Source organism: Diplotaxodon limnothrissa, linkage group LG5 (assembly GCF_057381915.1).
Source record: "Diplotaxodon limnothrissa isolate DT_005_m linkage group LG5, D_limnothrissa_male_GT1.1, whole genome shotgun sequence".
NCBI classification, from domain to species: domain Eukaryota; kingdom Metazoa; phylum Chordata; class Actinopteri; order Cichliformes; family Cichlidae; genus Diplotaxodon; species Diplotaxodon limnothrissa.
The window spans coordinates 30,444,965-30,468,984 of NC_140600.1; the positions used below are offsets into that span (position 1 = coordinate 30,444,965).

Here is a 24,020-nt window from a genome sequence, read left to right on the forward strand (position 1 = left end):
GTGTGGACCGAAGGAGATCCACGCTGCTGCTATATGGCAAGCCATTAGCGCCAAATATCGCCCCTTTTCTAACCCGTTTAATTATTCAAAACGCCGAAAAAAACGGCGTTTGTCCCGACAGAACTCACATGGCGCAAGAACGCACCATCCGAGTGGCAGAAAAAAAGGCGTTTTTATTTGTCTCTGAACGCCGCTTTTTACGTCACACGACAGAAAACGCTGTTCAAAGATGCATAAAAACGGCGTTTTTAACGGCGTTCTGTGTCAGCTGTAACAGCGTTTAAAACTGTGTTTTATTGAAATTATGCATTGTTCCCTTATCCAATTTCTTTTAACTCATTTCACCCAATCAAAGAAGAAGTGCAGACCACGCTAATTCATCACAGATTCACCTTGCAGCTAAGTGATTGCCTATTCGGTCCCAGTGCTTGTTACCCACTATGCATTTTGATATGTTTAAAGCATGATCAAACAAGCAATGGCAGTGTTTGTGAACAACAGATAGTGTAACCCTGGGCACACCGCTGTGAAAGAATAACTCTGCAGCAGATACATTGGGCTGCAAGCCGTTAGCGTGTGTCGAGGCATCCTGTGACTTTTTCCACTCTGGTCAGCAGACTGCAAACGCAATCTCCGAGAGCCCTTTTTTAATATCAGGGGACTTTAATCACACATCAGTGGACTCGACACGGCCCACCTTCACCCAGTATGTGACCTGGCCCACACAGATGGTCGGAGGAAAGCGGGGAGGCTCTTAAAGATTCTTTTGATTCTATTGTGGGGGAGGACGTTGACAGTGTTGTGACCTGTGTTGCGGGCTACATTAACTTCTGTGTGGATAACACGGTCTGCTATAACAGAGTATTTTATTCTTGTTGTATAGTATTGTATTATATTTACCTGAGCCTATTGTGTTTTTCCTAATGTTTACTGCTGTTAAACTTGTACTTTTTGCCATGACCTAAAAATCTCTCACGTGCGGGACTAATAAAGGCTTATCTTATTGTTTATTCTGTCCTGTTTTGGTTTATGAGTAATGTAGTATCCTTTCCTTCCTGTATCCTTTGGGGCAACAGACCTTAGTCACACTTTTAGAGAAGTACCTGGTGAGGTGGATTGAGAGGAATATCCATGATGCATGGCAGTTTGTTCACTCACACTTCCTCTCCACCACAGCTTCCCAAGCGCAGCCAATCACAGAGCTTGCTCTCCTGATCCAAGAAGAACACATCAAAGTGCACTGCACTCACCTGAACTGACAGAACATCTGTCATTAACCTTATGGTGCACACACAAGCTTGCTCACAAAAACAGCCTGCCCATCCACTTCTTGTGTACAGCCTCTGTTTTGATCTTCCAGTTCAGCAAATGTATATATGTGGGTGTCCAGGTATTTGTACTCCTCCACCACATCGTATCAGCGAGTTCAGTATCTTATACTTTTGTCAAGATAATGCACACTGCAGCCGATTTGTATCTACAGTTATCAGAAAGAAGCCATAACCAAGTTACATGGATTCTTTTTTTATAACTTCATGTCATACAGGTAAACTAGTTATGTTATGTGCAACGCTGTCATGTGCCACTCTCTGGTTTTATGTTTCAAATTCGTGTAAGACATCCAGAGTACTCTGATGACATTGACAAGGACATCTCCAGTTTACATGGGAAACAATTATTTCATGTTCTTGAGATTACTTATTTACATCACTTTTCAGAAAACGTACATACAGGTCTGATTCAAAACTGCATATCTATTTTTTTTAATGCATGTTGAAAGGGCAAAAATATTCCCGAGATACTGTTAACATTATTAAAATTGAAGGCTATTATACAGTGGTATTACTTTAAACTGAGTAAAACGGTATTTTGATAAAAGTTAAGGTCTCTGTTTGTTTCAGAAAAAGCTGCTTTTATTATTTATTTATTTACATGCCCTCCGCGGACCATCTCTGCACTGCGATGACTGATTAGTGGCTCCCTGCACACTAAGGGCTGCACACAGGGACAAGGCGCACTAGGTTACAATCAGATCTTCCCTGGGCAGAGAGAGGTCATGAACTGTATGCCACTTTTTCATTGGCATACATTAAGTACAATGTTTTATTGCCCACGGTGGGGCAGGTCACATACTGGGTGAAGGTGGGCAGTGTGGAGTCCAGCGAGACATGATTAAAGTCCCCTGATATCAGAAGAAGAGCTCTCTGAGATTGCATTTGGAGTCTGCGGACCACAGAGAGTCACAGGCTGCCTCCACGGATGCTAACGGCTAATAGCTCAATGTCTCTGCTGCAGAGTTGTTCTTTCACAGCGATGTGCCCAGGGGTACCACAACTGTCTTTAACAAACACTGCCAGTCCCCCTCCTTTCCTTTCACCGCTGTCTCTTGTCTTGTCCGCCCGCAGCTGGAACCCGGGCAGCCTACTCACAGAGGGAGTACTGCCACTGTGACCGGGTTAGCGTCATTAGCTCTTCAATCATATCAGGGAGCAATCTCACATTTACAGTGATTACAGGAAGGAGAGATGGTGTGTAAGGTGTCCTTCTCGGGAGACATCACCCCCCTCTCTTCCCTCACTGGGGATGTAGGGTCTGTCTGCCGGTAGCGCAGCTGCAGGGCCTAGCGCTAACAGCTGATCCCTAACGTAAACAAAGGAGCCATGTGTCGAGTGTCCAAATACGGGTGAAAAAAGAGGAGACAAAAGAAGAGAAAAGTCAACATAACTAGCACGAAGCGGTAATGCATGATGGCAGAATCTGATTGCTAAGACATAAGTTAAAGGTTAAGAGAAGTAAAGAGGAAAATAAGAAAGAAGCTCAGAAATGAGCAGAGCTGCCATAACAGGTAACACAGTTAACGTTTCAGAAAAAGTATTCTGTCGTTTGTTTGCTTGATCATGCTTTAAACACATCAATATGCATAGTGGGGTTATAAGTGAATACTGTGACAAGCACTGGTACTGAATAGGCAATCACTTAGCAGCAAGGTGAATCGGTGATGCATTAGTGTGGTCTGCACTTCCTCTTCTTTGATTGGGTGAAATGAGTTGAAAGTAATTGGATGAGGGAACCATGGGGAGTGCCCTGCATAATTTCAATAAAACGCCGTTTTAAACGCCGTTACAGCTGACACAGAACGTCATTAAAAACGCAGTTTTTATGTGTCTTTGAATGGCGTTTTCTGCCAGTGACGTAAAAAGCGGCTTTCAAAGACAAATAAAAACGCCTTTTTTTCCGCCACTCGGATGGTGCGTTCAAGGCGCCATGTGAGTGGCGGAAAAAAACGGCGTTCTGTCGAGACAAACACCGGGTTTTTTTTGGCGTTTTAAATAATTAAACAGCGTTTTTTACGCCATTTATTAACCAAACGGGTTAGAAAAGGGGCGATATTTGGCGCTAATGGCTTGCCATAATGCTAAACCGAGGAACGCGCAGTGGTGCGTGCATAATGGCAGAATTTGTAGAGTAACGTTTGGTTGCAGTGAGTGAAGATACCTGTGAATCGATGTGTTTTAATGGAGGACAGACACGACTTTAAAAAGTTATTTAATGGTCAGATTCGGTGAGAACTGAAATGAGAAATGATGGGTGTGGAAGGCAGGCCACACGGAATTTATGATCACTGGAATTGTCACTCAGAAAGAGATAAACGATGATTATCAGACAGAAAAGCGGCTGAAATATAAGTTTTATTAGTTACAGTTTGTTGGAAAATAAATTATGGAAATGTGCATATATGCATAAGACTATAAAACATTCTTCAGCTTCCATTTATGTATTTTTTATTGGGCACTATGCCGAAAGGGGATAAAAATTATATGCTTTCCTATTCAATGCAAAGAAAGCAATCTCACTATTCTTAAAGTTGTGTTGTGTTTATGTTTATATGATGAAATTTCAATCAAATAAAGTGTAAAATATATTTGTCCTTTGATGACTGATTTAATCTGAAGGGTTTTTAAGGTTGCATGTTTTCTTCTCAACATTTTTAACTCATCTGACTCTAACACACTTTATAATCCACGTTTAGGTTTGCTAGGATAATTCTCGCCATCTTATTTAAAAGGGAAAATGTATATTCATCATTAATTAACATGAGCGCTTTAAGTCATCATGTAAATATGCCAGATTGAGCCGCACAGGCTAATTTTCATCTGTCGTCACTGGCAGGTTAATGGCATAAATTAAATTAATCAACAACACCAAACATTCAGAGACATGTGAGCATGATTAAAAGACAAACACATGTAAAGTAAACACATACCCATGTTACTTATTAAAAGTCAAACATTATAATTACTAATAAAAACACATTAGAATTGAGGACCTTTAGTGACACTTTAAATCACAGCATGTTTGATTATCCAGTAATGACTGTGTTACAGATTAAGAGAAAGAACTAAAGAATGTTACGTTCCTTATTCCTGTGTATTTTATTCATCATCATGATGTCAGTAAAAACCACCACGGATGGGATTTTCCATTAGAAAAAAGTCGGGGTCTCCCCAGCTTGTTTGTGTTTTTCCAAACCTACTCTCCCTTAATGAAGGAGCAGAGGGGCAGAAACTCTGACCCTCTGTCCCAATTCAGCAGCAACCTACCATAAACAGTACGCAGCAGTGTCATTAATCTCAGCCTGCAGAACTCCTCACAGTAGTAGGCTATATTACACTCATTCACCAACTATATCATGTTTTTAAGGATAAGTTCTTAATTTCTAGTCTATGTGACACAAAACATCCAGATGAGTGGAAGGGACTCACTGGGTTTGGTCTTTACCTCACGACTCCTCTGGGCTGGGTGTTGGTTTCAGGATACAAATAGTTCATCTGATATCAACAGGGTAGGAACTGACGTAGTCCCTGAGGACAGGAAGATAAAGTTACAGGCATGTGGACAGAGCGTGTCACACCCCAAAGAAAACTATTTGTGTTAATCAAGTCACCCGTTTGAAAACGGTGTGTAACTCCTGGCAGTTTAAATAGTTCGCTGTGTCAGTCAGTGCAGGAAGATTAGAAAACAGAATAAGAAGAGGTCATTGTGAGATTTGAGAAGTTTGGGTTAAGAAGATGATCCGTATGCCTCAAAGATATTGCAGAGAGCTGGGTTTGAATCTGCCCCGAGTCTATTTACTGCCTGTCTTACACCAGTTTTTCTCCCAGGATCCTGTCTTCTCTCCGCTGTCCTATCACAATAAGAATCACATTCTAATAAGGTGAAAAAACATTGAATCTCATTTTTTTTTAGATGCCAACAAGCTGCATTTCATTGCAAAATAAATGGATACGCTGGTTAAAGCAGATGACAAGAAGCCTCATACTGGAAGGAATAACATATATCCTAAGGGACAAACGGAAAACTTTGTAAAAGATTTGGATTTTGCCGTTCAGTCAGAATATTCTGCATTTAGTTGGTTTTATCCTCTGATCCGACGCGGTGGCTTCGTTTGAAGTGTTTTTGAAGCATGTGAAACGGAAAGCTCTGAGGATCCGTTCTCTTTGTTTTTGTTGTCTCTGGAAATCTTTTCTTACTTTTTCCTGAATAAATAATCACTGCAGCATGAGACACAGTCATGTTTTGAAGACTTAGCTGGGGAAGTGACAGATTTTTGTTTCTGTTCTCTTTTTTTTTTTTTTTTTTTTTTAAACATAAGGTTAAGAAAGGAAGGATGGGTGACTTCCTCCTGAGGTTACTGAATGTTTCTTCTCTCTGTGAGTTAATAAATGACTCCTTTCTGTGTGAAACAGTTATGTATGTGCTGTTTGGCCTCAAGCTTGTCAAGGTGGAAAAACTAACACAGACGCTGATGAAGGAACACATGGTCAGATCACACACAGGCACATACTGTTTAACCTCGCGAGCATCTTGTAATTTCCGCTCATTCTAACTTAAACACATTCACAGGATCTCTGTTGGCAAACATTAATCTAATCTTGACATTAATCTGTGGCCCTAAACTGAAACAAAACTCATTTTGAGACCGTCAAAGATGTTCCCATTAAAGTTTAAATGACCTGGTCATATGTGAAAAACCACACATTAAAGCATGTTCAGGTTCAGCGTATGGCTTCATTTTCCTGTAGTTTTTAACAGTTGGTGAGGTGGAATCTCTTAACTCCAGCTCTATGTGTTAACACTAAGGAGCTATGATGTTGATTACAGCTAAGAACAGCCCCTTTGTTCTTGTTTTGTGCTGTTTTACACGTAGCGTGACATGAATCGTGGATGGTTTATCTCTCAGGCTCATAAAATGTTACTGAGATCCACTCTGATCCCTTCAAAGGGGTTTAACCCAAACAGAAACAGGTCAGAGTATACGCACTCACCCACAGTTTATGCTGTTTTTCTTCCTGTTTTTTATCTGATGTGTCTCAACCAAATTCCCGTTACTATTGAAATTACTGCGGCTATATCCTCTTTATGTTTTCACAAGAAGCCAATACACTATCGAGAGACCGAATATATCAAACTAATAAATAAATAGAGGCTACAAAATACAAGAGTTAGGACGTGATTTTACACCCATCCATCCATCTTCTGCTGGTTCTTACTTTGAGTGTTTTTCTTTCTTAAGTTGGACATTGCTTAAATTTCTGTCTGTTTATTTTCAAGGTAAAAATAAACTTCTGCAGAAGCACACGGAGGGATTTTAGTGGTTTTGGATCCAAGTCACTGTGGAGGAATGACAGAAGCTGTACGTCATAGGTGTCAAACTCTGGCCCGCGGGCCAAATTTGGCCCGCAGCCTAATTACATTTGGCCCGCGAAGCCATACCAAATGACTATTAGAGCTGGCCTACTGGTATTATACAGCTAATATATATATTGTTTAGTATTAAGCTTTGCTTGTTCCATATTCAGTTTTTCAGCAAAACGTGTTCGAGTCTATAAGAAAAGATTCATTCTTATATGTGGAGGAAGATTTTTTTTTCAATAAATATTAACGTTAGCCCGCGACTTTGTTCCAGATTTGAATTTTGGCCCACTGTGCATTTGAGTTTGACACCCCTGCTGTACGTGTTCTGACACCCTCTGCTGGTCATTCATTAACATTAAAAAAAAGAAAAGCCTCTGAGGGGAAATGGCTGTTTATCTCAAGCTAGTGAGGATGAATAGATCTTTTTATAAAGACTTTTTCTTATGAATAAATAAAGAGGAAACCAGAATAAAAAGGTTATAAACATGTCTGTTGGATTTGTATTACAACAGGAAGTGAAGCAGCCGCATTTCAACAGACTGTCATTTACTTTAACGGTGTGACTTTATGTGCAAATAAAAGCAATAAAATCATTTTGTTAAAGCGTTTAAATTGCCAGTTTTGGCAGCACAGGATTGGACTGCCAGGGCCTCCACCTCTGACCACCGGTCAATCAATGATGGCCCAAGTCCCTTTGGCCTTGCCTGCTGGTGCAGGCCACACAGGAAGGCAGGCCCATGTGGTTCTTTGGGGCTGGATGGGGCCACAGGAACTCCATCCTTATAAACAAATTCACTGTCCAGGTCCTACCTACTGAACTTTGTTTCAAAGTCTGGTCATTTCAAACAAAGCCTGTAATTTTCTCATAAATACTGATGAACGTCTTTGATGTCATAGTGTGGTTGTGAGAAATTTTACAAAGTGTTAGCAATAAAACCAACAGCCACTCTAGTGTAAAAGTTATGATGGCGTACATTTATTTGAACACGTCTCCTTTCTTGGAGCACTCTTTTCAATCTTCTCATCACTTTTTATGAAGCAGAGAGAAAATAAATCAAGTTTAATACACATGAAACACATGAAAATGACTCGATGTTTAAAGAGATTCTTGTACTGTCGTCAGATCAGATTCAAGCTTTTTCCCCTCATGTTCTTTGTGGTTTAATCAGCAAAATAAGCTGATCAGCTTCACTGATGCGGTAAAAGAGTAATTTCTCTTCCACTGTCCTCAGCACCGACTCCACGTGACTGCGCAGCATCTCTTTCCTGTTACACCTGAGTCAGCCACATTAAAGCAGTGCTTCTATCTGAATGACAAAAAGCCTAAAATAGATTTCACTTTATCAGTCCACTCTCCTGTTCTCTGTCTGTCTGCTCAGAATCACTCTTCTTCTTTTTCTCGGCCTCCTCTTCTGCTTGTTTCCTCTTCTCCTCCTCTTTCTCCAGCTCTTCCTGCTCTTTGGCATCGGCCTCTTTTAGTTTCTCCTCCACATCCTGAGGGATTTCTACCTCCATCAGGTTCTCCATGCCCTCCTCCGGCTCATCTCCTATCAGCACCTGGGTGAGTTAAGATACAATCGCATTACACCTTCACATTCGAGGCCCCCCTTTACTTACATGACATGAATAAAGAAAAGCACATCACTGACTTCCTGCTTTGAAACAACACAGGAACAAGAATAGAATAGGTTTGGTTTTTATTCATAAGTCCAAAACTATAATTAATAAATGTTTACTATTACATTTTTACTGACTTTTAGTTATTCTGAGAGCTATAAAGTTCAACACAGCCAGGGTTGACATGTATCACGAATGTGACTATTAGCTGTATTTATTAAGCCAAATTTTCCATTTCAGGCTCCGAGCATGTTGAAATAAAAATGGGCAATTCACAGCTCATCCTTCCACACAAAATGATCCCTATGAGTGTCATCTACTCCAATCAGATGATGATAAAATGCAGATTAAAAGTCTATAAAGAACATAAATAATATAAGTAAAATCAGCACTCTCACAAAAGAGACAAAAGGTTACCGTCTCGTAGGCTAATAAAGATCAAAGCATATCAGTTGTGTTGACTGGACAGCTATTCTTGGTGTGTTAGTCGCAGCAGACTAGAATCACGAATGACAACATTTATACATTTTCTGCATTAATAAATGCAAATTCCTGTGACAGACACACACACACACACACACACACACACACACACACACACACACACACACACACACACACACACACATTCAGTATTTAGTAAGGTACTAAAACCCTGATCATAAACTGCTCCCAACAGGGTTTGGTTCAGCACAAGTTACCGTGGTTATTTAGGTAAAAAGAGAGCCACCTCTGTGACATAGGACACCCCAACTTTAAGCCCACTTTAATCTTGCTTCACAGTGTGCCCCTCAGGTGTTAGTTTTCCAGTTTAGACAATAACCAAACATCTAGATTTTTCCTACCTGGACCAGTTTCTCACAGGCCGCTGTAACGTGGGCGTCCTTCTCCCAGCGGTGGAACTCTCTCATGATTGGATAAACATTCTTCTCTTTCAGCATCTGCCGGCCGGCTTTAGTTGCAGTCAGCTACATAGAGAGACAAGCAGTGAGGAGCTTGACATAAAAACATAATTACCTAATCTGTGTGCGTGTGTTTGTTTCCGAATGTTTGTGGTTTTGTACCAGTAAGAGCGTTTCCAGGAGCATCTTTCGGATGTCTGGGTCTTCCTCTCGCTTCTTGTCCTCGGGGAGGTACTGCAGGTCGACAGGCAGGCCTGGACCGTAAATTAGGTTCTGTTAGAGTCTCAACTAGCAGTAAATGGATTTAATAAAATAATAGTCTCTTAGTCCTTCTTTCTCAATATTATATGATGCTGTCTGTGGCTCTCAGCTCATTATATTCCCAGACTCTAATCATACTTGAGGGGTTAAACCATCATGACAATCTCACTGATGCAGGGATTATGCACGGCTGAGAATGCAGAAAGTTGCAGACACCAAGGATAAGTAGTGCTATTTATTAAAGTCCACTTCAAGATACACGGTGTATTGTTATGTCTCTTCACAGGATGGCACACAGCAGATGCCCACACAAAAAAAAGATTCACATCCCATGGACCCAAGGGGACCCTAGAATACTCACAGTATGTAAACTGTAAAACTTTTACCTTTCATGTCTCTGGGTCATCCTTCCAACACTTATTTATCATTTTAGTCAAGTCTAAGCACTGCATGGTGAAGTCCAATTTATTTAGAGCCATCTGGATGTTAGCTTTTTGCAAGGAAAGAGTCTTTTTTTCATCAGCATGTGTGGAGCTGGTTTCAGACCAGAAACCACCTGTGAAGCTGCTGTGTGGTATTTTGCACCAGTGTGTTAGCACTGTGTTGAGTGTTGAGCTGCAGCAGAAGCTCAAACCCAGTAATCAGGTTATAACAATAACGGCAACAAAAATATCAAACCTGTGCCACTAGCAGATAAACAACATTGGCAACTTCATGAGTGAGTGATTTTCACATTTTGGCTATTAAATTAATTAAACATCTTGTCACATATCAATCTCACGTCATGTTTTTGGTAGCGTCTCTTTTTCAGTAGTGAATGTTCCAGTTACTTCTCATTTTTTAAACTAAAAGTGGAGAGGATCACTGCCCTGCATGTCAGTATCTTCTTTTAATTGTTCTTTTTCTATATAATTTACCCAGGAAGTTTACATTTATTATTTAAAACCTTTCCGTATCCCTGGTTTTAATAAAAACTATATAAATAAACTTAATTAAAAATTGTATTATTCTTATTCATATAGCAGGTTGTGTAATTGAGTCAAAATAATCTGCAAATTGTGTGTTTACAGAAATGGAACATGCAACCAAGTTTGACAGAGTGGCTTTCTTATGCAGTGTTAATTTATTTTGGATAAAACTGGAGTTTGATGCCAACGAGGAAACAAGGTAGATCAGACTGAAATATGAAATATTACTGATATAAAGTGATATTACTGATATAAACACACACCTTCATTTTCCTCCTCTGTCAGCTCCTCTGGACCGGCCAGCGGCAGCAGGAGGAAAGGCAGGATATCCACAGCATCGCTTAGCAACCACTCGTGATGAGCTGCAGAGTGAACAGAGGTTTGAGGTATAACAAATCTGGTGTTGTGGAGGCGACATCACTGAGGTTAAACTCTAACCCTAAACCAGAAATCTGAACCTCCACTGTAAAAAATGTGGCCGAGGCTCCAATTAACTCTTTTTATCTACGGTGACTTTAGCCTAAACTTCAATAATGTGTGTCTCACCGTGGTCAAAGCAACAGTTGCGCAGGGTGCCTATGACTCCGCCCCTCCTCACCACAGATGACTGGTACTGAGTGAAGGGCAGCAACCTCTGGACTACACACCTGAAACACACCCAAACATCATTAGTGCATGCTGCAGGGTCAAAGCATGGCAGTGTGTAATTTTAAGAGAATTGACTGTGAACATGCACCTCCAGTCATGAACCACATTTTGCCAGTAATTTAACTTCCAACAAGCCTCAGCATGTGAAAGCTCCTCTCAAAGATCTAAGATGTTGTCGGTATAACAAGTGCAAATCAGAAAGCAAAGCTTGTCCCAGGTCAGCGTTATTCTCGGGTCGGAACGCCTCTTCTGTAAACATTTAGTCCCCTGTGGGGCAATGCAGGAGGTTCTTGAAGCTCTCCTTGACTTCATTTTACTTTTGGACATGTAGGTGGAAAAATTGTACTTACAGTTTTAATAAAACTGGGTCCTTATCTACACATACACACCTATTCTTTTAAACCAGATTATCCTGCTTTGTTCTCCAAAAACAGAGCATGTCAGTGTTATAAAGCAGGGTGCCTAACTCATTTTAGCTCATGGGCAAAAGAAGTCTCTCAAGCAGGCCAGAGAACTACAACTAACGCCCGATGACCTGGTAAAAAGTGTTCTCCTTTCTTTTAATGTAAAGATATTTAAGCACATTTTCCTGACCATCAATTTATAAAACTGATGAGAAGCATCCTCAGACGTGTTTAGAAACAAAAGTGTAATTTTAACAATATGTCCCAGTCAAATCAGTCGAATGTCAATACAAACAAGATGACGCAGCAAGAGCAATTTGTGTGTCACAGGCAGGAGGATGGAGGAAAGAGGAGACGAGGATATCAGCCGAGTCAACTGTTTTCCAAAGGGTGATATTTCAGTGACCTAAAAGGCTAATATTCAGAGAAAAAGCTGTGTATGATCGAGTCTCCCCAACTCTGTCTCTGAGCTCTTGACCAGCAGTGAAGTCAGTCACCTGTCCTTGTCCATCAAGTAGTTTCTGGCCTCAGGCAGCTGCGTCAGGTTGGACAGCAGAGGACCCAGGTAGTGCAGTTTAGCGTTCTTATTGTAACCTTCAGTACAGAAGATCTGAACAAGCTGTGCCATACCGACGTCCTCCTGCAGCACCTGAAACAGAAACAGTTTGTCTCTCATTATCCATGAGGAGGAGATTAACATGACGGTAAAGCTAGAATGATTATGAATTCAGTCCTAAAATGAAGCGCTCTGACTGGACGCACCTTGAATAAAATCTTGCAGGTTTTCTCGTGTCGCGTCAGATTTGACAGGATGGTGCAGATCTGATCGGAGAACAGGTACTCGGGGTCCAGAAGGTTCTTAAACAACACGGGGACAACTTTGACATCTTTCACCAAAACCTGAGGGACACACAACAACCAGCAAACGCCCGTTACATGTTTGTTTTAGAAAAGGAAATAAAGTGAACACACAAAGTTTTCAAGGGCTGCGCTCGAGTCCACTACCTGATGAAGAGTCTCATCGGCTGACAGGTTGATAAAGATGTGGTAGCAGTCCTTCACTATGGCAATGGAAGGGTCAGAGGTCAGGGCAAACAGGGCAGCAATTAGATCAGGTTTAGAGTGGAGAAAGCGGCAGCCATCCCTGACATCAAACACAGGGGAAAAAGAAAGTAAAAAGATGGAAATATGTACATATTTACTACATTTATGGCAGAAGTCACTTTAAATAATCCTCCCACCTGTTTCCAGACAGTCCCAGGATGTACTCAGTGGCCTGACCTTTGACATCTGGACGTGTGCTGGGAGTCAGGAAGGAAAGCAGCTCTGCAACCTCAGAATCACTCAGCATCTTCAAACAGTGTCTGATCAACAGAAACAAAACCTTAACCACACATACAGCTCTAAACTCAGGTCAGTAACATGATTGGGTATAAAAATGAGCACGTTAAAGAGACAGAGTTTCTCAGAACTAAAGATGATCATCAGTCTGCAAAAACTGCATCTACTAACTGTGGCTCAATTTCAAAAATAATGTTCTTAAGTATGACATTGAAAGGACTGTGAATATCTCATCATCTGCAGCACATAATATCTTTTCAACTATTCAAGGAATCTGGAGAAGGCTCTGTGCACAACACTGTGATCTTCAGGCCCTGAGGCTGCACTGCATTAAAAACAGACCTGATTCTGCCATAAAAATTGCTGCATGGACTCAGGAACACTTCCAGTTCACTTCCAAATTATTATCTGTGAACACAGCTCATTGTTTCAGACACAAATGTAGGTTAAAGCTCCATCATGCAAAGAAGAAACCATATGTGAACATGATCCAGAAACACTGCCGTCTTCTCTGAGCCAAAGCTTAAAAGTGACTGAAGAGAAGTGGAAAACTGTGGCCAGACAAATCAAAATTTGAAATTTCTTTTTGAAAAACATGGACACTGCATCCAAAATACTAAGGAAACTGTGGAAGTGCATTAGTTCCAGCAGCTGACACATCTGGAAAGGCACCATCAATGCTAAAAGGTATATACACATTTAAAAACCACAGGCATGTTTTTCAGAGAAGAGCTTGTACATCTCACAAAGACAATGCTTATCATGAAATCATGGCATATCATGAAACACAAAATGATGACAAGCAGACCCAGGATGATTGAACAGCTAGAATCAGGCAACAATGGGAGGAAAATCCTCTCTAGAAAGTCCAGCAGCGACAAAACGAGATAATAGTTTTATTTAAAATGGACATTTTTCCAGTTTAAAGATCTGTTCTCTGGGTTCAAAGCTGAATTAAATCTGGGTTTCTGAAACTCTGGAAATTACTGCACACTGTTTTATTTACATTTAGAACAGTTAAAATTATTCCGGTAATGGATTTGTTAGGAATTACTTAGTAATAAGACACATTTCGAGTAGTACAGCGCTAAACACTTTAGAAAGTCTACTGTCTTTTGTACACACAGGAGCCTTTCAGCACAGCCTTGTCAGATGCTGTGAAACCTCAGCGTGTCTCCTCTTGCTCTTATCTTACCTTTAACTCTCTAAAGAGGAGGCTTTCGTGTCGCTTTATACTTCTTTTTGTTCCTCTTCTTGTTTTATTCCTCTAACATCAGATGTCATGTGTAATAAACAGAAACAGCTCAGGAACATGTGGACACCACAGCCGATCTTTGTTCTTCTTCTAACCGTTTTCAGCAGCTTTAAATCCCCCTGCTGGGATTTACCGCCCCCTGGTGTTCACTACATGAGCTGCCACAAATTTTACTTCAATTCCTTCATGCAGGAAACTGGAGGGCCACGAGTGCCAACATTAAATACATGATTAAATATTTAATTAAATGTCTGATTAAAAAAAAAGGAATGAATACATAATTTTTTGAATGTTGTGCATGAAAAATGTATGGAATTTTATTTAAATATGGGATATTTAGATAATAATTTCCAATTGTAATTAGTTAATGACACGTTTAATTACTAATTTAGTATTTATTTCATTTTAGCACTTATGTTCCTCCATATATTTCTACCTGCCTGCCTTGAACCTTAATTATTTCTTATGTAAAGAAAAAAAAATCTCACAACCTATGATATGAAATAGTAACGAAGTGGTTTATAAATTAATTTTAAAATAAAAAACTAATTTAAACAGTTTATTAATTATGTCATCCATAGAAAAAAAAGCAGAAAAATTACAAAAACAACATCAAACAGTCAACAGGTGCAAAAGTTCATGTTTAATTTGGATAGGAGTGGGAACATTAATTTGACAGAGTGTCTAGGGCACAGGTGTCAAACTCCAGGCCTCGAGGGCCGGTGTCCTGCAGGTTTTAGATGTGTCCTTGATGCAACACAGCTGATTTAAATGTCTAAATTACCTCCTCAACATGTCTTGAAGTTCTCCAGAGGCCTGGTAATGAACTAATCATTTGATTCAGGTGTGTAGACCCAGGGTGAGATCTAAAACCTGCAGGACACCGGCCCTCGAGACCTGTAGTTCGACATCCCTGGTCTAGGGGGTCCTACCCTTAATAGTTTAGGACATTTTCAACTACATTACCTGCAAATGTACAAAATATATGAAAACTATATATCATTTTCTTTATTAAAAAAAAAACAAAAAACAAAAACTTAATTTCTATAGTATTGTTTCCACTATCAGTTAATGAAATAAAATTTTTGAATAAAACAACAGAATTTTAACCATTTAAATATCATCTAAGACTTATCACAAGAAGCGCTGATTATTTATTAAGTTGTGTTATTAATTATTTAGATCTTTGAAGTAAGCATGCTCTTTCAGAAAACACTGACACACAGATGAAATACTCACCTGTGTTTCTGTCCTGTGTGTAAAGAAAATCTCATGCACTGACCTTCTGTTGAGCCACTTCACCTCTAATATGAGTTAAACTCGTGACTTAAACTTTAAGTCTTGCACTGGTAATAAACTGCAAATTAACCATGGATGTAAAAAAAAAAAAGATGGCTCTATGATCTGACTTATAACTTATTATTTCTATTTGATGGCTGAATTAAATGTTAAAAGTTTGCAGAATTAAATTTGTCAGCCAGCAGTGCTATAAAATTACCTTTTGATTGTAAATAGTTCAGCGGGATTGAAATTCAGTGACTGTTCTGGCCACTGTAACAGAAATCCGGCTGACAGCTTCTTCCCTGAATAGCTCCTGCGCAGTTCTGGGGTGTCCTTTGGCTTGTTGTCCGGTTCAGGTAGGAAACTTTCTCCAGCCGAGCCATCACTTTGAGCGATAATTGACCGATTTGTGATCAAGATCTGTTTTACTAATTTGCCAGCATCGAAGCTCCTCAGACCATCACATTTCTCCTGCACGCGTGGCAGCTCAGCATCTCACATGTTTGTTTTTCGTCCAAACACCTGAAATTTAGTTATCTCTCCCTTTTTCTTCTCTGTCCAGTGTCTGCTCTCAAATTTTCCCTTTAATCAGCCACTTTATGACATGTATTCAATGTGTAGTTGAAGTCTTTACACTGAAAGGAACAATTAGGATGTGTATTTTATAGGTTATTACCTCCAAGAAGGTTGTGCTTTTGGTAGCGTTTGCATGCTTGAGTGTGTCATTCTCTATGTAAACCCAATAACTTGAAAACCTTCATGTTCAACAACAGTTTCAATGTTCGAGACAGCTAAAGATAAAACTGCACTGTAAGTGGTCCACAGTGTAAAATTATTCTAACAACCCTGATCTAAAAGTTAAACCCATTGACTAAAGGATTACGTGAGTTGTGTATAATCTATACTTCCACACTTGGAGGGGAGACCTGCTCTGTGTTTTTCCTCTCCTTCCTTTGGAAACACCTCCTCCAGCTTTTCACCTGAAGTGCTCTTTTAAAGGCTGAGATGAGCCTGTGAATAACACATCTGTGCCAGAATTTAATCCAAACTTGAAAGGAAAATTCATAGAAAGCATTATTACCTCTGAAAGCATTCTTAGAATTTGCTTCCTTGGAGCTGCTATTGGTTCTGGGAAGCTTTGTGAACGCCGGGCCCGGACTTCTTCCTCTGTTGCACTGTGGCCTCCCACTTCTTTGTATTCTGGTCAGGACCAGTCTGGGCTGTTCTGTTAAAGTGAGTCATACACCCTGTTGTACTAATGTTTAATTTTTTCAAGATTTCCTGTTTGAATTATCTTCAATTATTTCAGTTTCCAATGACCTTAGGAATACCGTGAGAACAATTAAAGACTTTGGCTCAGTCTCTTCTGCAAAACAGATTATCTTACTAGTAAATCTGAGAATCAAAGTTAAATATTTTTAGAAGAAGAATACTCTGATGCATTCAAAAGTAAGATGGATTTGTCCATCTTGAGACTAAAATCAAGCCCACATTGGCTCCAGACACAAATTTACTGCCTCTTTAATCAGCAGAACATTTCTGGATATGAGACTTTCTGATGATGATTTAACACAGTAAAAAAAAAAAAAAAAAATCCCAGAGTAGAAATAGAGAAGTAATGGCGGCTCAAAATAGATGTTATGTTTTTGTGCTCTTCTTTGTAAGAACAGCAACGTTTCTGCGATGTCGAAGCAGCAGGACAGACTCCAGCCAGCATGTTAAACACATTTGACCTTATGAACTACTTTATTGATTATACTGGAGAAAAAAACATATAGACATTCACATAGTTCAGACCCATCAGCAAGAGCTTCCATTTGCTCCAGATGTTGCATTGAAATGCTTATATTTCAGATAAATGTTAATGAGCTTCACCTGCACTAAACAGTGATGACCTTCTATTAAAGGTGCGGTTTGACCAATCAGACATGAAGAAGCACTACTTTTCTTCTTACGCAACCATCAATGAATCACATGCTCAAAGTTTCCTTCTTTAAAAAGATCTGCTCCAGCATTTCACACTAACGTGGCTGTGGGAAAAAAAAGAAAAGAAAAAAAGCAGAGAGCAGTCTTGGTATGTTGTGACTGTATCCTCAGTGGTGCTTTACAGAGAAGTGTCTCTACATGCAGATTCAGGCGGATGGGGGAAAACAAAGCCTCAGGCTCTTCCAAGGAATTTAGGTCAGATGCTGCAAAAGCTCAAGACTGTCCTCTGAAGAGCGTTTCCAACGCTGAAACATTTTTCTCAACACGCACATTTCATGCCACACAGGCTTCAGTACAACTTCAATACCATTGCAAAATAAAGACTAAAAATCAGCATTTGAACTTGAAAACATTTCACCAAATGTCTGTAAAGATTGGAAAGAGTGAAGAGCAGAAAGAGGACTGGAACAGCCTCAGTCTGGATTGTAAACAGATAAAAGTATTTATCATGAAGTCCACCACGTGCCGGTGTACATGCAGTCCGCCTGGAGCCACGAACAAAGCTCACTCCAGGACAGACGAGGATCATATGAAGCGATTTGGTGACTTTCTTGCTGGTAATTCAAGGATGTCATGATATCGTAGCGCTACTGAATCTATAGGTGCTGACGAGAGAACCGAGAAAGGCACTGTGGCGTCTGATTGGCAGAGAGAGATCAGCTGAGAGCCTCTCTGTTGGCTCAAGGTGGGGCAAGTCCATCAAACATTTTCATTTTCATCGTCATCATCTTCCTCCTTCTCCTCCTCTTCACTCGGCCTTGTCTTTCCTCTTGCCTGTGAACGGCACTTTACTGGCTACCGTCGAGCCGACGGTGGAGACGCCACCGGCCACGGCAGACACGCCGCCTTTCACCAGCCCCACCCCCATCGAGGGCACTGTGGTCACAGCGGACTTTGTGATCTCCAGGCTTTTGCCTCCAACCCAAGCCACTCCACCCACAGCGGCCCCAACGACGCCCTTGGTGACATTGAAGAGGCCACCGGTCACTCGCCACACCATGCCAGGAGGAGCTGCCGCGTGCTCTTTCCCAGAATCTGAAAATGATCACACAAACAACTTGATGATTTTGAGATTGTTTTCATTAATTAAAGTTATCAGTTTGGCGATCATGTGGTCACAATTAGCCGAACCGCCAAATTTTTTATAAGACATTGGATGAAACACTAAAAATGTGTTTACGAAAGCAGAGAAGAGGATCACCGAAGTCCTGCTGGCAGATCTGAGAGGTGGTATTTAAAGGGAAAGTTTAGCAAAATCTTTCACCACATGGAGGCAGCACATGACGGCGCCTCTTAAAAACGATGCTGGACAGAGCAGCTCGCTTTCTGTTGATGGCTTTACAGACAGTTTTTCAGCTATTTGGTCATAAACCAAAACATCCAACTAGTTAAATAAAGAGAAAATATTTTGCTTGTCAATCCAGCAGATGTTTACCAAATTCACTAGTTATCTGGTTGTGTTTTTCTGACTTCAATTCATCTACGATCTTTGATATTTTATAGTAGCTGTAGCGCTGTGTGATTAACAAACAGCTGATTTGAACTCTTGGTATTATTATTAACATTATTGGTGTTTTAAAAGGAGTACACCTGGGATTGCTCGGAAAGTCCCATGTGCCTTTCTTAACAACAGTAACGCCGAGTGGAAGCGGCAGTAGGCGACTGAACTGGTGCAAAGTGTCTCAGTGTTGGGACACAAATAGCCAGCTGGAGCTGGAGCCGCCCTTACACAAACAACTGTATTGTCCCTGATGAACCAACAGTTTCTGAAATAGCAGCAGGCAACATGTAAGCACGGATTGCACCATATTCCCCGATGATATTCCAGCGTTCCAGACACCGGGGAGCTCTGCGCTTACCCTCTGCAGACTGGCTGTTGGTGGATTCGGCTTCGTCGAATTCAGCCATGCTGGTCCCAGGCTGGGGCTCCACATTAACACTGTTTACATTCTGAAAAACACAAGAAAAAGCCAGGCTTGTCTTTACTCTGAGCTTCACAGTGCTCCTCAGACTGAGCCGTACAGATCACCTGCTCGGGCAGCTCCGCATGACTCGCAGTGGAGTCCTTATTTATCTAATACTCGGCCTGCTCCGATTGATATAAGCAAACTTTCCTCTGATTGGCTGTCGCTCAAAAAACAGAAGTCAGACAGCTCTACTCCTGCATCTGTATGATGTAATTCAGATCCAAGGGTAGAAAAAAACAGACTGAGTGTTTAGTGCAGTCTGAAATCAAAGCTTTTAGCTCACAGGGATTACTTACATATTCTGACCTCAGTGTTTTAAACTTTGGTCATGAGCACAGCATAATACTTCTTGTGGGAGTGTGACTAATATAAGCTCATAACACTGAACTGTCACATTTGCAACATGCCCACTGATTCTTTTAGGCCACTTTTATTCAGTTTGCCTCTTTGTACTTACACAACAAAAAGAGGGACACTGAATTTTAAATACATCAGGTTATTGGTCATATTTTGTGTTCCTCAGTGCGATAAATCAGTTGTGTGTGGCTCTGTGGGAGCTTTACAAAGCCTGAGACATAAACCTGCAGCTATTGTTGATATTTTTTCATAACAATAACAAAAAACAAAACAAAAAAAAAAACACTGGTTAAAAAAAGACACCTATTAAATTTACTTCAGTTTTATTATTACATCACAAGAGCGCGATAACAGTCGCCTTGAGACACTTTATAGGTTCAAGTTTCTCTATTTTCACTCATCATGAAGAAACATGACAGAACAAGATGAAGTACTCATGTCTCTTAGATCATGACTGTTGGAATAAGTAACGTCTAATTAAAATAAAAGTTACATAAAAGTAAAAACATATATATGCATATAAATGTAATTAAAAAAATAAAAGTATTGAGATAAATAAAAACATATAACAAAAAAAATTACCCATCAAAATGGACCTTTTATAAAAATTTGTGTAAGCAAATATGAAATACTCAACGATCCTCTAAGAGCAAGCAGGTTGTGACAGCTGTGGGGGGAAAAAACTCCCTTTAAACAGGAAGAAACCATGACCACCTGCCAGGACCGGCTGAGGGGAGATGAAATTCAGCTTTTCAATACACCTGTGGTGTTTTCCTGAGGGTACTGCTATCCAGTTACATTAATGAAATCATAAGGATCAAGTTTTTCTGGAGCTTGACCCAGTCTAAGAGCTACAGACATGTTTTCTGAAATCTGTCCTTCAGTTTTATGTTCACAAACTTTATCTGTAACTCTAAATCACTGGACAATTAATTTAACATCTAAGAATTTTGAGTTTCTTTTAGGAAACAAAAATTTATTTTGTGGACGAAAACGTTTCCAAATGCAAGGAATTATTCTGGCTCTGGTACTGAGGGTTTTTCCTGCCTTGTCATTTTGTGGTGAGTGACTCCACAATGAATGTGTGTTATGCAGTTGTTAAAGATTTCTATGTATTTTACTGCCCTTTCTGTACATTTCATTTTATGTATATTAAGCCTGAAAGAATTAAACCTTGACTACAGAATTTTTTTTACTATTATTCAGATGATTTTTCTGTGGGGTTAGGCTAGATTCTCTCTGAGGGGTGCTTAGATAATGCTGATGCTGATTTCTGTCTGAATAAGTGAAGTTTAGGAGAAGAAAAACGAATCCCTTATTGTGTCCTAAATGTAAAACAGACTGGAAGCCTTGCTCACAGGAATTCAGTAAGAGTGTGGATGGTCATGTTTAACCTTCCAGCTGATTACTCTGCAAAACACAGATTCAGTTTCTAATCAGTTTAAACAAAGAAATAAACTTTTATTCTGTGCGTTCTTAGATGAATATCAGATGAAACAGCATCTGGCCAACTGGCTCAGAGTCATGCTCCAACATGTAATTATCTGCTATACTCGGAGCTATCTAAACCTCATGCTATGAAGAGCTGCGTCTTTTTGTGTGTGCACATATTCTTGAGTTTAAATTTGCTCCTAACACTGAACACTGTGTTCCTCTCTCTTCTGATGGTGAGACACTGATACAAGCTTGTGCTTTATGTATGAGAAACACTTAACCAGTGACACCAACACTGACCAGGAGCACTTGATCCAGCTGATAGTGGACATGTGTCACTGTGGTGTTAACGTCTTTACACAACGACTCCTTCTGCACAGTGGTGAATAGTGCATCTAATCCAGCACTCTTTCATAATAAAATTAGACTTCACTCCACCCCCCTGCTCTTCTGTTTTTACCGTCTTGTGCACCACACAGTTTGTTTAAAGTGAATGCTACTATTTTAATATGCGTTTTTGATTAATGTGCCCTCTGCTCGGTCTGTAAAACCAAATCCAGTGCGCTTTTTTTTTCTTTTTCTTTTTTTTTTTTTTAACTGACTTGACATGTGGCAGTAGTGGAGCAGATCTTGGGTAACATTTGCAGGAAGCCGTGACGCCTCTTTTTAAAGCTACTGAAGAAAAAACGACACGTTTCTCCTGGAAGTCAGGCTGCTGAGGAAAAAAATATCTTATTACAATAGTTAAGTTCCACATAATCACTAACGGAGCCCCAACCAGCTTCCATCCGGTTAAGCTGCCCAACTCAAACGCATTTTGTTCAACCACTTACTCTCCCCCCTCTTTTTTCAAACACGTTTGTACATTAATAAGGATACTGGTGACTTCTTACCTTCACCATTGTTCCCAGTGCTTCTCCACGAACACACCTGACAGAGAAACTTGAGAATCTAGCAGCGTTCTTTTCCTCTCCTGCTGTTTTTTATCTTTTAATTTAATTAGTTTTTCTCAGCTTGTGCGTGAAAGCTGCTGCTCTCACTGTTGATTGCCTCTTCTTCTTCTCTTTCTTCTTCCTCTGGGTTTTCAAGCCTTTACCGCATCAGTGTGCAGCTTTCCACTTTCTCCTGGCGCACACAGTTACAGGTAGCGCTGCACAGCTCTCTTTTCACCCTGCTGGTTCTGCCGACGTGGCGCCTTCGCCACAAAAACAGTCAAACCACACACAGCAGCCCGCTGGACCGCCCTTGCAGACCTTCAAAATAAAAGCTTGCACTAATTTTATTGGCGGAGCAGGTCAATGGTGAGCAGGTGTCCCCACTTTTACACTTCTTTCTCATTTTTCTTCTTCTTCTGACTGCTCTCTTTGGGTACCATCTGCCTTCTTCTAACGCTACCTCTAGCACCCTCCTCTTCTCCTATCTGAGTGTCCTCCTTCACTACATGCACGAACCTCCTCTGTGGTCTTCCTGCCTGCTCTCCATTTTCAGCATCCTTTGTCCAGTATGTCCAGTATATGCACATGTCCACACCATCTCAGCCTTGTCTCACAAACTTTGCCCCCAAACTGCTCTACCTGAGCTGTCTCTCTGATGTACTCGTTTTAATCCTGTCCATCCAGGCCACTCTCATTGATGAAATTATTTGTTCAGCTTTCTGAAACTCAGCACTCTAAGACATTTTACAATAATGTAAAATGTAATGTTTAAAGATCTTAATGTCAACATTTTATCCACCCCTGGCTGGTGTTGGGTTCTTTTAAAGTTTGGGCCTTTATTGTGAAAACCGGAAGTCACATTGGACTGCTGTTTCGGGCTCAGCTCCGGATCCAGCTCCGGATCCAGCATCAACAACTCTGCTGGTTGTTTGTGTTTCTGTGTAATGCCTCTGTGCGGCTAATGTGGATTTTATGTAGATTCAAAGGAAAACTCACATGTAAACTGACAGAACAGTTCACGTGCAGGATTGTAGATGGTCACATGGTCAAGTGAAGGCATAAAAAGGTGCTACAGATATCAAGGGTCAGGTGCTACATAGTGATGTTGACACCAGCCTTTATTTACTGAAAACAGAATAAAAAAAAAAAGTCAAAAATATTTTCAAAATAAATTACACAGTCACGGGCGTATCCAGAGGTTTGGCATTGGGTGGCACCTGCTCATTATGGGTAGGGGTTGTACACATAAACAAGCCAGAGGATTGGTTAGTTTTCAGTTTAATAATATGATGCTTTAAATATACATTTTTATATCATAATAATCAAAATGTTATTTTTAGTGTAACAGAATAAAGGAAAACATGCATTCAGAAAACTAAATAATGTTATTTAGGACACCAAAACAATATTTCTACAATATAAAAAATGTAAAAGATGTGGCAACAGATATGGAAGATTTTTCTTTAATATAGCCGACAAATTGGTTTATTGTTTATGACCCGTGTGAGGGATATCAAGTGTGGAACAGTCTGTCTAAAGACGTGGAAAATATTGGCGAGTTGAATTAAAACCACAGCAGGAACATGGAAGTAGGGAACTTTAGACATTTTAATAAACGATAATGGTATATTAGATGTATTTGCACCAAGTAAGCAGTAAAAAATATGCCTAAATTGAGGATATCAACCCCCGGAAAATTAAGAAGAATAAGAAACAAAAATTAAATTTTAACTGATAACTAAGAAAGGAGAAGAAAAAGTAGTTTGGGGTTCATTGGCAGGAGTAAAACAGGAGAACTGAATATCAAAGCATTAAAACTCAGCCCAGCAGTTTTTCTGCCAGTCACACCTCCATGGATGATTATTTTACCTGGCACTTATGTGACATATACACATATATACAGTCGTGTGAAAAATAAAGGTTTGACAGGGAACTATGCAGTTCTGTGAAAAACCAATACAACAGCTG

General features: G+C 40.2%; 2 protein-coding genes across 2 annotated transcripts; both read right to left on the reverse strand.

Moving 5' to 3' along the window:
- Window positions 1–7,820: 7,820 nt before the first annotated feature.
- On the reverse strand, window positions 7,821–14,158 carry hgh1 (HGH1 cochaperone). The gene is made up of 10 exons (XM_085354504.1): window positions 14,033–14,158; window positions 12,738–12,860; window positions 12,502–12,640; window positions 12,259–12,396; window positions 11,994–12,145; window positions 10,991–11,091; window positions 10,708–10,806; window positions 9,378–9,469; window positions 9,159–9,281; window positions 7,821–8,253 (listed from the first exon to the last, which is right to left on the reverse strand). Exons 2-10 carry the CDS (start codon window positions 12,845–12,847, stop codon window positions 8,032–8,034), a joined length of 1,176 nt encoding a protein of 391 aa, XP_085210630.1. The 5' UTR covers window positions 12,848–12,860; window positions 14,033–14,158; the 3' UTR covers window positions 7,821–8,031.
- Window positions 14,159–17,102: 2,944 nt separating this feature from the next.
- LOC146632588 (transmembrane protein 263) lies at window positions 17,103–22,300 on the reverse strand. The gene is made up of 3 exons (XM_085354505.1): window positions 22,011–22,300; window positions 19,219–19,309; window positions 17,103–18,394 (listed from the first exon to the last, which is right to left on the reverse strand). Exons 1-3 carry the CDS (start codon window positions 22,017–22,019, stop codon window positions 18,108–18,110), a joined length of 387 nt encoding a protein of 128 aa, XP_085210631.1. The 5' UTR covers window positions 22,020–22,300; the 3' UTR covers window positions 17,103–18,107.
- Between the last annotated feature and the right edge of the window lie 1,720 nt (window positions 22,301–24,020).